At 46.6% G+C, this 13,986-nt stretch overlaps 1 protein-coding gene across 3 annotated transcripts; it reads right to left on the minus strand.

Moving 5' to 3' along the window:
- Positions 1–1,140: 1,140 nt before the first annotated feature.
- Rgr (retinal G protein coupled receptor) lies at positions 1,141–13,874 on the minus strand. 3 transcript variants are annotated; one of them, XM_059274555.1, is made up of 7 exons: positions 13,560–13,874; positions 11,571–11,727; positions 10,543–10,664; positions 7,175–7,328; positions 5,472–5,586; positions 2,363–2,476; positions 1,141–1,879 (listed from the first exon to the last, which is right to left on the minus strand). In XM_059274555.1, the coding sequence occupies exons 1-7, from the start codon at positions 13,636–13,638 to the stop codon at positions 1,757–1,759; spliced, it is 864 nt and encodes a 287-aa protein (XP_059130538.1). In that variant the 5' UTR covers positions 13,639–13,874; the 3' UTR covers positions 1,141–1,756. The 3 variants fall into 3 exon arrangements, with proteins under 3 accessions (XP_059130538.1, XP_059130537.1, XP_059130539.1); XM_059274554.1 differs by having other exon boundaries at positions 10,543–10,691; XM_059274556.1 differs by lacking the exon at positions 2,363–2,476.
- Between the last annotated feature and the right edge of the window lie 112 nt (positions 13,875–13,986).

Genomic DNA, 13,986 nt, shown 5'->3' on the forward strand with positions numbered 1-13,986 from the left:
ATTATTGTTATGTCTAATTGCATTTGTGTGGGTGCAATTGTTCAGTAATTTCTACTTTGACTTCTGAGTCATGTGCAAGCCCAGCTTAGACCCTGGGATTTCTTTGCTCTACTCTCTATCCACATCCTAGGCCAAGCATCCTCCCTGGGTCCTGGAGTGTGGCCCAGGGTCGTCTTGCCTGCACAGCACCTGGCTCAGAACATAATCCAAAAAAGGGTGCTGTGGGAAGGCTGCTCCCATTCTGCCTCACTTGGTCCTGAAAAATGACCAAACAGGACTCTGGTTTTTGTTTTCTTTGGGGTTTTGTTGTTGTTTGTTTTATTTTGTTTTGTTTTTTTCAAGACAGGGTTTCTCTGTGTTGCTCTGGCTATTCTGGAACTCCCTCTGTAGACCAGGCTGGCCTCGAACTCACAGAGCTCCAACTGCCTCTGCCTCCTAAGTGCTGGGATTAAAGGCTTGTACCACCATGCCCAGCTAGGGGACTCTGTTTTCTGCAAACTTCTTATGGGTTGTGTATATGTGACCTAATTGTCTGCATCTGGAGAACCAGGAGGCAGACCCAAGTCTACAAGTTATTCTCATGACCATTCCCCTCATTGCCAGAAACTGGCCTATTCAGGTTCTTGGCTTTATAGGATGTGCTTTCTGTCTCTCACAGTGCCTGGGCCATCTGCTTCTTCTACTATTAGACTTTCAGTATGGCCTCCATCACCCCATCAATCTGCTTTACTTTCCTCCAGGACAGCAGGTCTCGCACAGGACTATGCACCTATTATATCTTGATCCTGAATTGCTGACTCTATGGAAGGTGCAGGTCTACATCTAAAGGTGACTGGGGGCCCCTTCATTAGTGTCACAAACACAGAGACACCTGAGCTCTGCAGGGAACATATGAGCTGGAACAGGACCATATGTGTTCTGGGCAAAGGGCAGAGTCACACTGAGCTCTGCAAACAAGTCACTGTGGAGAGGAAGACAGAGCTGTGGGTCCACATCTCCTGACATCTGGATGGTTAAATAATTGCTTTAATTTTTTAAATATTGGCAATGAGTTCCAGACCATTTGAAATCAATCTTTAATCCAAATCTCATATAACTAGGGACGCATTTTGAATGCTGGTGCTGGTGGCTGACTCAGGGAGTACATAACCTGCGTGTTCTACTTTAATCTGTATGGTCAAATCATCATTGCTGTCATCTTATCTCACCATAGGGGACATGGAACAAGGGGCAGAATAAGTCATCAATGCCATTACAACTTAGTAAGTGCTATTTGAAAATTGGCAACCTCAGATGAGTTCCCAAAAACCATTCTCAGGGCTTTGTCTCCTTTTATTGTAAGACTTGGTTCATGTAGGACACAGCCAAGGTTCATATCAGTAGCCCGTTTCAGTAAACATTTTATTTGCTTGGTAAGCATATGCTAGCTTGTTCAAGCATACAGCATCCTTGTTGATTCATAATGGCATCTTTACTCTGGGGTTCCGATAACTGAGGTTGGAGGGAGTTACTTTTCCAGGGCCTCTTAGTCTACGTGTAGATGATGGCTGTGACCAGTACTCCTTCCATGGAACCTAGTATCTGGGTCCAGCCTAATGTTGGACTCAACAGGACTCTTGACGCTGGTGGATAAGCATCTGGCATGGCTCTGAGACTGTTGGGAAGTATGCTAGGGCATCTTCCTGGCCAGGGGCTCAGTCCAGACTTGCAGAGGTAGGCTTGATTGTGATCAGCCTTTTGAAGAATCTCACTGGGTTCAGTTCTGCTTGCTTTTCTGTGGAGATAGGCACTGCCAGATTCCTCTACAGACCATCTCGCTGTGCAAGGCGTAGTTGATGGCGTTGATTGTGGGCATGGTTTTGGCAATGAGGGCGGGTACCTGTTGTGTTGGAAAAGCCCATGAAAGATGCCTTGAAGCCTCTACTTCTCTCCCAGTCCCATTTTATAACTTGTCCCCCTTACAACTGCCAATCATTTGTCCTCAGCTTGATTCTTCAGCCTCTGAGCCTTTTCTGGTGGATGTCTATAGTTCATAGAATGTTGCAGAACTCCCTACTACATCCTACCCAAGGCCAACACACCTGTTCCCAACCTGGATGTCAATCACAGCCCCTAGCCCTAGAGCACATGCTCACTATAGGTCTAGCTGTCTCTGTCATCTCAGTGTGGTCCAAGGGGTGGAGAGGTATGGAACAAAAACATTTTCCACACTTTGTGAATATTTAAAGGAAGAAAGAGGGAGGAGAAAGAAAGAGAGAACAAGTGAGTGAGTTAGCAGAAAGCCAGAAGGCATGATACAGCAAGACAGACAGATGTGAAGATGTAGTGTAGAGAGTTCTTTGGGCTTTGGAAGGGTCTGTACCATCTGTAGTTTGGGAGAGATGAAGCTCACATCTGCGATGGCTGCATATAGGTACAGGAGGGCATAGGGGCCCCAGCCCAGCAGCAGCATCCTGCCTGGCAGAGTGGTGTTCACCTAGGAAGAAAACATCAGAAGAAGCATCTGTTCACTCCAGGTGGCCATAGCCATGCAGAGGCAGGGGTGCTAGCACAGACTGGGCTCTAGGAAGGGGTAGAACCAGCAGGAGATCTTGGCATCACGTGAGCTCTTTGCTCTTTGAAAGGCTGTGTTGCCTTAAGCCTGTTATTTAAACTACCCGACCTCAATTGCCTTGTCTATAAAATGGTAAGATACAGCTGGGTTGCCTGGAGGTAGGGGCTGGGGGATGGATAATGAGCTTCCTTCCAGGTCTTTGTTCTTTAGGAAGAATCTTTGACTCTCTGACAATGTACATAGGGTACCCAGGGCTGAGCTCCCCTTAGGCTTAGAATGAATTCACTATCAGCAGATGCAGTCACTTCATGAGATCATCGTGTCTGGGCTCAAAATTTTTCACATTATCAGTATAACCAGGGAGTGGAACTGGAAAACATACTGAGTGAGACCCAGACCTAGAAAGACAAGCATCACACATGTGATTCACTCATATGTGGATCTTAGCATCAAATCTTTATATTTATGTGTTCAATTTGGAATACCTGTAGAATATATGAAACTGGAAAGGGACATTGATGAGGTGAAGAGGAAGATCTAAGGGAGGGGGTATAATAGTGCATCAATGATATGGATGAAAGGGGAGAAAAATGGGGAGGGAGAAAAGTGGGGAGAGGTTTGTGAGTATAACTGGGGAGGTGGGGGGTGGTAGCTAACACTAAAGATGTTTGAACAAGCCAAATGGAAATCTGTTTTTAAACTTCATTCAGATAAGAGACTTTAATCAACATAGGGCTATGCTCCTCCCAGAGGCCAGAGCTTGCCAAACAAAAAGCCCAGTTCCAGGTGTGGGATATCCCCTTGAATTGGTCATAGGTGTCCTGGAAATTCCCCCAAACTATACAAGCTATTGCCATTGTTCTTAGTTGCCCACAAGAACTTGATAGCAGTACTCTATTGATGAAGATGCCATACATGTTGGTCATAGCACACAGGGATATCAAGTTGGTATTGACACTGCTCCATGATGGCTAATTTTCATATTACTGGAAGGTGCTATGCAGGTAGGTGGGACAAAAGTCATTAACAGTCTTACCCAGCTGTGAACCTTGTGAATTACAATAATGACTGGCATGGTAAGATATGACCATGGGTGTAATAATGGCACAAAAGTTACGGGGGTAACCAATCACTTTCTGATTGGATTTAAGGCCCATTGTACAGGAAGAAAAATATGCATTGTACTGTAAATCCAGCCAAGAACCCCATTGTTGAGGAGCTCATAGGCCCCAGGGGTGAACCTACAACTATTATTCTGGAAGATGGGGTACAGGCTGTTAAAGCCCGGGCTCATGGAGGGGAGTGTTCATGAGCTCCACCTCTAAGAAGCTTTGGGCAGTTGAGGGCTTTGAAGGGTGTGGACTTAGGTTGGCTGACTGTTCTCCAGTAGATGGTCCTGTGTGTGTGAATATATGGGTAGCACACATTGGGGCTGGTGAATTAAGTTATTAAAAAAGAGGACATGAAGCTGGGGATTCAAGAAGTAGGGGTGAATCTGAGAGGAGTTATGAGGAGGAGTGGGGGTTGAATATGATAAAACTACATTGTATGAAATACTCAAAGAATTAATAAAAATATTTTTCTAATGTTGAGGTGATCAATGTGGAAGAGAACCTAGGAGGTGATGCTCTGGCCTCCAAAATAGGATACATGTAGCTGGAAGTTTTCCTGTGTCCCACCTGGTCCACAGCCGCTCAGACCCAAGTAAATACACACAGGCTATATTAATTAAAAGTGCTCAGCCATTAGCTCAGGCTAACTACTGATTAGCTCGTACACTTAAACTCAGCCCATTTCTGTTAATCTGTATGTCGCCATGTGTTCCATGGCTTTACCTGTGTGTCGTTACATGCTGTTCCCTGGACGGCAGACTGGTGTCTCCTGACTCAGCCTTCCTCTTCCCAGAATTCTCCTTGTCTGCTTATCCCTCCTATACTTCCTGCCTGGCTACTGGCCAATCAGCATTTTATTAAACCAGTGTACAAAAGCATTATTCCACAGCAGATACAAGATTCTTGTCCCAGTGCAGCCCTCAACCTTTTAGCTAGATCCACAGATGAAAGTAACTTATAATGTTGTTTTCTAATTCATAGTAATAAATTTAAGTGGCAGATTGTCTCAATAAAAAAGAATATTTTTATGCACTGAAATTGAGCACTGAGATTTGTTGAAGAGTTCCAGGTCTGAGTTTTGATCCATCTCTGCTATTACTAAATGTGTGGCATTTGGTGAGTTTGTGCCTCAGCCCAGATTGTGACATGGGAGTCATAAAACTTTCATTCATCAGAAAAGATTCACAAAGATGGAGTGAAAATACATATAATGTCTATAATATCAATATTTGCTTTCATTAAAAACAACCTTTGTTGCTTGTTGTGATTCATCTATTAATTTTTTGTAGGTAGCAGAGTCAAATGAAAATTTCTGGCAAGGGAATTTTAATATAGAAATTCTGAAATGGCCAGGAGGTCTTATTTCAAAGCATCATTTTTCTTGGACAAATGTGCTTGCAGGTGTGATTTTATGTGGTGGGTAATAGCCTGTGACTGTGATTAAATTAAACATCTCAAAGCAATTTAAAAAGCAGCATTTGAAGAGTTCTGCAATTTAGTGCCAAGCCTCAAATCCCTAGGGAGACTGGAGTGTAACAGCATGCATGATGTAATGTAGGAGCCTGGATCTCAGGGTTGCAAGGCCTGGGTGAATCTGTCTTGTTCTGGCCCTTGCTGCCTAAGCTCTGGAAATCTGAGTAACAGGAGGGTGTTTTCTAGCCCTAACAACATATTCCCTGTGCAAGCTGGTTTTTCTCAGCATTCTTGCAAACACAGAAAACACAGACTTCTGCTGTGTCATGCATGTTTCCAGAGTCTCAGAGAGGATCAAGAGACTCCTGCTGCTTCAGGAGCTGGCTTCTTACCTGCAGATGACCCCTGGAGAATTTGTGTTCCATGAGCTGGTATGAAGTGAGTGTGATGAAGAGGGGTACAACGAAGTTGAAAAAGGCCATGATGAAGAGGAAACTGATGATGTTTCTATGGGTAAAGGGTAGAGAAACAGAGGTCAAACTCCAGGATCCAGCAGCCCAGGATCCAGCAGCCCAGGTCCACCGACATCTATGCTGGACAGTGAGAGGTGTCATGCCATCTTAGACAGGCACTCAGAGTAGCTGCTCCTGTGCCCCGCTGAATTCTCCTCAGTAGTCAGGAGCCATAGGTCTTCCTGAAGTTTGCCTTTGGGAACCAGGAGCTGAGATGTAGAAAGGATTTCTTCAAGCTCAAATGCTCAGCCTTGCTGTCTTCTTTGTTAGCTGAGGATAGATGGGATTCTTCAATTTGGAAAATAAGTTCACTAAATCCTGGAGGTATTGGTGGGCCAAGAGGAAAGACTATCCAAGCAAATCTCTTGCATTGCCTAAGGATTTGAAAATAACCTATGGATGACAGAGACTGGATACTATCTCTTTAAGAAATCAATAAAGGGGGCTGGAGAGATGGCTCAGAAGTTAAGAGCACTGGCTGCTCTTCCAGAGGTCCTGAATTCAATTCCCAGCAACCACATGGTGGCACACAACCATCTATAATGAGATCTGGTACTCTATTCTGACTTAACAGGCATACATGCTGTATACATAATAAATAAATACGTCTTTAAAAAAAGAAGTCAATAAAAGGGGCTGGGTGTGGTGGCTCATACCTGGGAGGCCAAGGCAGAAGGCTTGCCACAAGCTCACTGCCAGCCTGGCCTCTAGAGCGAATTTCAGGCCAGCCTGTGCTAATGTGCGATCATGTCTCAAAAAATCAACAATGGCAGAGTCATTAAAGGGACCACAGAGGGCCTTGAGGAGATGGGAGGATGACCAGAAACAAGTAGAAACCACCAGGATACAGAGCCTGACTTCATGAAGGGGAGGCTTCTCAAGAGATACATTCACTAATGGGAAGTATGAGAAATCTTTGTTGGGTGATGTTCTGCGGGACATTGGGACCATCCAAGCTCACAGGTCAGTTTCACCTGAGAAGCCTATTATCAGGTGTAAATGCTTCAGGAGTCTGCATTGTCTGTAAAACGTGAATGTAGTGTGACTGTGCCTGAAACAAGAAGTGGAAGAGGTGGGAGGCATGGTGCTAGAAGCCATGTGACCAGTCCCCAAATTGATCCCTGATGGATTTTCTAAGCTGTTTCTCCCTGGAGTCACACAGATAGTGTGGTAGTAGAAGAAAATTCCATGGTTGTGGAGACTGCATGCATTCAGCCCCATTTTGTCAGGGATTGGCCCACAGTAGGTGCTGAGAGAAGATGGAGAACATGTCTCCATGCTGGGAGGTCCCTACCAATGCAAAGCCCTTACATGATTTGGATATGTTGATCTAAGGGCATGGGTGCCTCCCAAAATCAATGCATTCTGAGCCAAGATAACTCCATGTGCTGAAGAGGGCCAAAGAGTAGTAGGGCTCTGTGATAGTTATGATCAATGCACGTCAACGACCCCAATCATCCTTTGGATTTCCCCAAACGTTGACATTGTTCCAGTTGGGTTTTCATCTGGAACATCCTTCTCACAGAAGCTTAAAGTCAAGATCCCTGTGGAAGGGAGCCTCAAAGCTACAACTTTCATCTCACCTGTCACGTCTAGAATAGTCCAATGTACAGCATGTCCCCAAAGGCTCATAGTCATAGTGGCCCCAGCCCATCAGGGGCAGGGATGCCCAGAAGGCAGATGATAGCCACACAAACATCACCAGGGGGATGGCCGTGTTCCATGCCAACTGTCTACCTGCACGAGATAGAGGAAAGATAGGTTGTAAAGAGATAGGTTGACTACATGGAAAAGAATAGGCTTTGTAGCTTCAGAGCATCCCCAAATCCCTAGTCCAATAGTAATAGCATGGGTATCTTTGAGCCTCAGTTTTCTCCATATTGAGCAAGAAGCTCTCTGCCTTTGAGGACTATGATGAACAAAAGAGATCATGGGTAGTGATGGTCTCCTCAAATATCCTAAATCATCTTCAGAGAACAGAGAGGAGGAGGGAGAGAGTGGAAACAAAAGACAGATGTGTCTTCCAAAGCCAAGGTTAAGGAAGAGACATACACAGTAGTTCGGGTAGAGGCAGGGTACTTGCTGAGAGGCAAGGTGTCTGCTCCACAATGCTCTACAAAAGCTCAGGGCCCTAAGTCCTATCTCAGTACTACTGGCAGAAGCCATTGTCCTGACGGTCTCTTAGGGTGTGGTATGATCCAGCTGTGGTCTTGCTCCCAGTCTTCTGTAGCCTCATTACCGACCTGACTTCAGCACATCTGTCTCAGCTATCCTCATCTGTCTGTCGATTACTTGTTGATCCCTTTTGATCCCAGGACAGAAGAATGGGCTCCAGATAGGCTTGAACCAGCAAAGAATAACAGGTCTATAACCTCCCTCACCCCACACCTAGCCTCTCTTGACATCACCTCAGATGGACTTTGCTTGAATGTGCTTCCCTGCTAAAGATAGGTTGTGTCCTCAAATTCAGGTGCTGAAGCTATCCATTTCCAGTGTGATGGCATTTGAAGGCAGGACTTTGGGAGGGCATTAGTCATGAAGGGGGAGTCCCTGGTGAGTTTAGTGCTCTTTCAGTGTGGATTTTTCTAGGCTGCACCGTGTGCACAACTCTCATACTGGTATAGGGAGAGACATGAGAGCAATGACCTTGTGGAGAAGTAGTTTGGTGAACATCTGCATACAGGAACTGCACTAAGCAAGACTGGACGTGCTGGCACACTGATCTCAGACTTGAGAGAAATAAAGTTCTATTGTTGAAGCCACCTGCTCTTCGATGTTTTGTCATAGCGGCCCAGGCCCACCAAGGCACTCTACTCCAACAGAGAGCATGGCCCACTGCTTGGCCCACATGTGGCAAAAGCCTTTTTGCATGAAAAAGGTTTCCAAGATGAAGTGTTCACTGTTACCCAGGAATGGAGCAGATGAGCCTGGCCTTCCTCCTCTCTAGTCCCTATCTTTATGCTGCTCTGCTGCACCCTCCAAGGCAGGAAGGGATCTGATGTGAAGGCCTGGTGGGACTGGAGGTCAATTACCGAGACATCTCTCTCTCTCTCTCTCTCTCTCTCTCTCTCTCTCTCTCTCTCTCTCTCTCTCTCTCTCTCTCTCTCTCTCTCCCCCCCCAACCCGTGTGTGTGCACACATGCCTGTGTGTTTATGTGTGTATATGTGCGGTGTGTGTGTGTGTGTGTGTGTGTGTGTGTGTGTTGTGATGATCCTGGGGATATTTGAACAGGCAGTATGGAAGCAGTAAAGTGGCGGCCTCAGGGTCATGTTGACAGGAGAGGCTAAACTATCATCACTCGGAATAAAAAACAAGGCAGTTTTTCACCGAGAGAGAGGCTCCTGATGCCTGAAGGTTAGGCTGTGGTGGTCATGGACCCAACAGGAGCCTTCATGCTGAGAAAATCCCCACACAAGACTTGGACTCAGTTGAGAAGGGGAACAACCACCTCTGGAGACATCCTGGCCATACTCAATGCCAGCCCTAACTAACTCTATTTCCTGGGCACACAGGGCTAGTTGCTTACCTTCTGTATGCCTCTGTTTCTTAGGCTACACACTGGAGGTTTTCTGTCTAGGTCAGTTAAACACAGTTCCTCAAAGCATGTTTATGTACCTCTCTCTGGTAATGATAATGCTGTGTGTTTTAACATGTATTGGAATCTAAGTTCATTACACCTGTGATTTCATAGATATCATTTAAAATAAGACATTAAGAAGAATAAAAATTATGGGATTTTGTTGTTGTTTTTAGACAATGACTTGTGTAACTCAGGTTGGCCTTTAATTCATTAAGTAGCTGAAAATGACCTTGAACTCCTGATCCTCCTGCCTCTAACCCCCAGTGCCAGTATTATAGGCATGCACCACCATGCCAGGATTTTGTGGTATTTTTGCTAGATCTAAGGCCTGCAGATGTTAAGTAAGGACCCTACCAATTGAGCTATATAACCAGATCCTAAACTAAGTTCTAAAGAGAACTGGGCATGGCATAGTAATCACACTTGTAATACCTAGTTGTTGGGAAATGGAGACCGGAGGACCAGGATTTCAAAGTCACCTGCCTTCATATGGAGAGCAAGACCAGCCTGAGCTGCATGAGACTGTCAGAAAACAAAACTAAGGAAATAAAACAAAACCCATAAAACTAAAAGCAAAGTTTGACATTTTTAAAAGTAACTCACTTGTTGGGAAAAAAAATAACAAGCAAGGGTTAGGGACACCGCTCACTAGTACAGTGCTTATCTGGCACGCAGGAGCCACTGGGTTGATCCTAGCACTGCGTGAGCCAGGCACGGAAGTGCGCAGCTGTAATCCCAGCACTCCTGGGGAGTCGGAAGCCAGTTTGAGTTACCAGAGATCCTGCCTCAAAACAAAATAAAACAAACAAAAAATGACAGACAACCACAGAGCAGGTGGTACACTGATAACACATCTAACAGTGAGCCTTGGGGAATCTAGACCTGGATTCATCTTTGGGTGGCTCTGCCATGGACCCATGAAATGGCAGGGTGGGCGTGCGCACACACACACACACACACACACACACACACACACACACACTCACTCACTCACTCACTCACCCTCCTTCTGTCCTCCAATTTCATCTGACTGCCAGGACATTTTCTATGTCCATGATCTCACCTGATTTTCAAAATGAATCTCTGAAGTCTTGCAGAGAAGAAAACTAAGGCTCAAAGCCTTGAGTCACCAAGGCTGTAGCAAGGGCAGACTCAGTCTTTCTAATGTGCATCTCAAAGTAGGCTTGTCCACCCTCCCTCTCCCTTTTTTTCGGAAATGAATGGCCACAAGTTGTGTACATGTACCTCCCTCCCACCCACACTCTCTTGTTTGGAAAACTCTGAGCTGAATTGAATACTGACCACCCTGCCCTATCTTCTATCCTCCTACACTCTGCAGTGACCCTACAGTCAGGGGCCCAGAGACATACGGGTGCAGTAGTGGTGGTAGCGACCCCAGGCAATAGCTGCGCTGCCACAGATGCTGGCCAGTGCCGTTGCAAACCCCTGGAAACCATGAGCCTGGCAGCCCTCTGAACCATATGGCCAACGCCTGTGGGAAACAATGAGCAGAGTGACCCTTCCCTCCAGCCTTCCCACCCCACACCTGCCCGGGGGGAACCTGGAGAGTCCCTGGATGTTATCCCCGCTCCTGCAAGGAGGACCTTATTATCTGTGTCTTTCCATGATGCAACTGGGGCCTTGGGGTTTAGGTCAGTGGGCCAATGAACCACCATGGGCCAAAGGGTCTTTCTGCATTCAGATGGAGACCATATGTCTCCCTCACATGTGGGTAAATGGAGGCCAAGAGAAAAAAAATTACTTATCCAGGGTACCACAACAGATGAAGGCAAAGCAGAGGTAAACCCCCAAATCGCTAGACTCTCATCCCCATGGCAAAGCAGAGGAAGAAGCTCTTATTCATCCTCCTTCAAAGAGGAGGAATTCTTTTTGAGTCAGGCTCCAAAGACATCTTTGCAGGCCACATGCCAAGACCCTGGTTTACACATAAGGTATTAGAGTGTGGTATAAATCATGTTTGCTTTACCAAACACTTATTTAGGACCTACCAGAGAGTGTTGGTTCAAGATATTTGTAAATAATTAAACTAGTACATCCAACAAAACATATGAAATAGGTTGTAATATGTAATTGACAGAAGTATCCCAGGACTGGAAATGATGGAGTAAGGACTCAAGGCCAGACCACATGAATACAGGGCTCAGGTTCTGAATCCCTCCAGCCCACTGTCTCTTTGGTCAGGTCTGAGCAACCCCTGCATTCTAGACATTGGCTATATCTTCATAAATAATCAGGAATTTGAGTTTAACTTAATTCAGCCTGTCTAACCTCTGACCTTGTGACAGTTTTCTCTAGGTAGAAAGAAAGACTCTGGTCTGCTTGCCCATGATGTTCCAAGCAAGGCCCCAGAGCCTGTGGAAGGGGAAGGGGCTGGTACCGGAGGAGGCTGGATACAGCTGCAACAAGGGCATTCAGGCTGATCCCACTGTCGGCCAGGGCCAGGCTCAGTACGAGCAGGTTGCTGGGAGTCCGCAGATCTGGAGTCTTGCAGAAAGAGAAGATGGTCAGGCCATTGAGGCTGAGGCCAGAGAGCGCTGAAAGGAAGGGCGAGGGCTGGTATTGAGGCTGGTATGGAGGTGAGGCCCATGTGGGTGTCAGACGCAGGGTCTGGGGTTGATGGGGTTTCAGTGACCTCACAGACTCCACCTCAGCAACCCCTCAGCACAGCTTTTCAAAGACTACTCTGGTGGGATGACCCCAGGCACTAAAATCTGTGGCTCTCCCTGTTCACTGCCTACTGACAATCTAACAGGAAGATGTACGAGAAGACCGCACAGCCCAGTGTGGCTCATGCTGTGACAATTGGTCACTGACAAGTGCTGGACAAGTGGGGGGCCAGGCACCCTGGAGAGCCCGTTGCATGGGTCCTTTCATTCAATCTTCTCTCCATGGCTCAGAGATGCCAAATAGCGAGCGTGCACTGTAAGTGCACATAGGAAGTGGCAGAGCTAGGGACAGTCTCAAGTCTTTCAGATTTCAAAACGCCTTCTTCAAGGGCTGTGGGGCAATGTCAGGGAGGGACCTGGAGAAGAGGATCCAACTTAGAGCACAGAGTGACCAAGACACCAGGCAGCAAGGTGAAATGGCAGGAGGGATTCTCTAGCAGCAGAGAACTGACCGGTTTTAGCTTGGTCACGCTCTTGCTGTTCCTTGAACTTTCTTAACCTTGGCTTCTTGTTTCAAAAGAGCAAGAGAGCTGGGCCTGGTGGGCAAGATACTTAAGAAGCCGAGGCAGGAGAACTACAAGTCTAATGTCAGCCTATATAACCCTACCTCAAAACTAAAAGGCAAAAACCGGACTAGGGATATAATGCAGTGGTAGAGATCTTACCTAGCTTGTAGAAGGCCCTGGGTTACATCCTCAGTTATAACTTGCTCTCACTAGAAAGGGGGCAGGGATGATGGAAAGGGAAAGCTTTTCCTTTAAAATTGTGGAGGTCAGTGCATGGAAAAGAATTCCAGAAAGAGAGAGAAGCATATGCAAAGATGTAAAGTAGAATTTCCCAGCATATTAGAGGACCAGAAAGCAGGCTAAGTTCCCAGGAGATGGGGCCTGATCAATGGTGTCCACTATCTGCAGGACAGTCCTAGTGGCTGGCACTCCCTCCCCATTGTTGGTCCTCAGCATGTAAAAGAATGTACAGATTCCTCTTCTGGGTCTGGTTTGAATGAAGACTGTACTCCATCAGCCTGGCTTCAGGGAGGATTCTATTTCTGTGCTCACTGGGGATCTTAGAGATTCTAGCTTGAGGCAGGTGTCTCTTGGGCCTAAGTAGCTGCTGTTGGAGAAAAGCCTTTGGCTGTAGGACTAGACCTGGTGGACGTAGTGGCAGACTAAGGCAGAGGTGGCAGGGGGATAAGGAACTTAAGTTCTCTAGATGTCTATTTAGACCATGACTTTATACATATAATGATTCAGCTTAGCCTCTGCAGACACACATTATAATGATTACTTTGAGGGTCAGAAAGCTAAAATGACTTGATATGATCCCACAGAGAGCAGGTGCCTGAGATGTCTGTCTCTGGAGACTTCTGAGGGCCTGGTCTAAAATGAGAATCTTAGCAAAGTTTCTGGGGAGTGGATTAAATTTTCTCTTGGCTTGAGGGATATGAAAAGTCTAGGCCTGGCCCAGTCACCTCCTGAGCAGGTATCTTCTGCCAAGTGTCTCTCTCTTTGACCCATGCCTGGCTTCTTTCCCCTGGCTCCTATGCAACACGCTACATCCTGAGGGGGCTGGGAAGAGAATAAGCCCTGGATCCAGACACAGAGGAGAGGCAGCCAAGATGATATACCCACTCCACAGCTGTGGCCTGGGTTCTGGGGACCACTGGGCCCTCACTCCACCCAAGGTTTTGCTTGGCTCACCTTCCATCAGCAGCACTGTTCCCACAGCCAGCACCTCGAGTTCCCCAAAGCCAGCAGGCAGGGCTCTGGGCGCTGCCATCGTTGGTCTCCCTCTTTGTCAGCTGCCCAGCTCTTTTCTGGCTCTCTGAAGCCAGGCTCTTCCTTTTTAAAGGGCCACCCCACCTGCTGGCACATGGGGATTACTACGGTAGCCTTAGGACACCTTTGGTTTTTCTCACCCTTCTAAGTCTCCCACTTGGCTCACACAGAAGGAATCCATTCAGTAGAAGGACAGTGCAGCCTTTGTGAAGCTGGAGCGAGCCCTGCCTTGTTCATGTCAGCCCACTCGGCAGGATTAAGGTCTAGGATCCAAATGGTGTGTAACTGAAAGCTGAATTGGGAAAGGGTTGCATAACCCAGGGAGGGAAGTGGAAGGAAGGGTTTGAGC

This window comes from Peromyscus eremicus, chromosome 9, assembly GCF_949786415.1.
Source record: "Peromyscus eremicus chromosome 9, PerEre_H2_v1, whole genome shotgun sequence".
NCBI lineage: Eukaryota > Metazoa > Chordata > Mammalia > Rodentia > Cricetidae > Peromyscus > Peromyscus eremicus.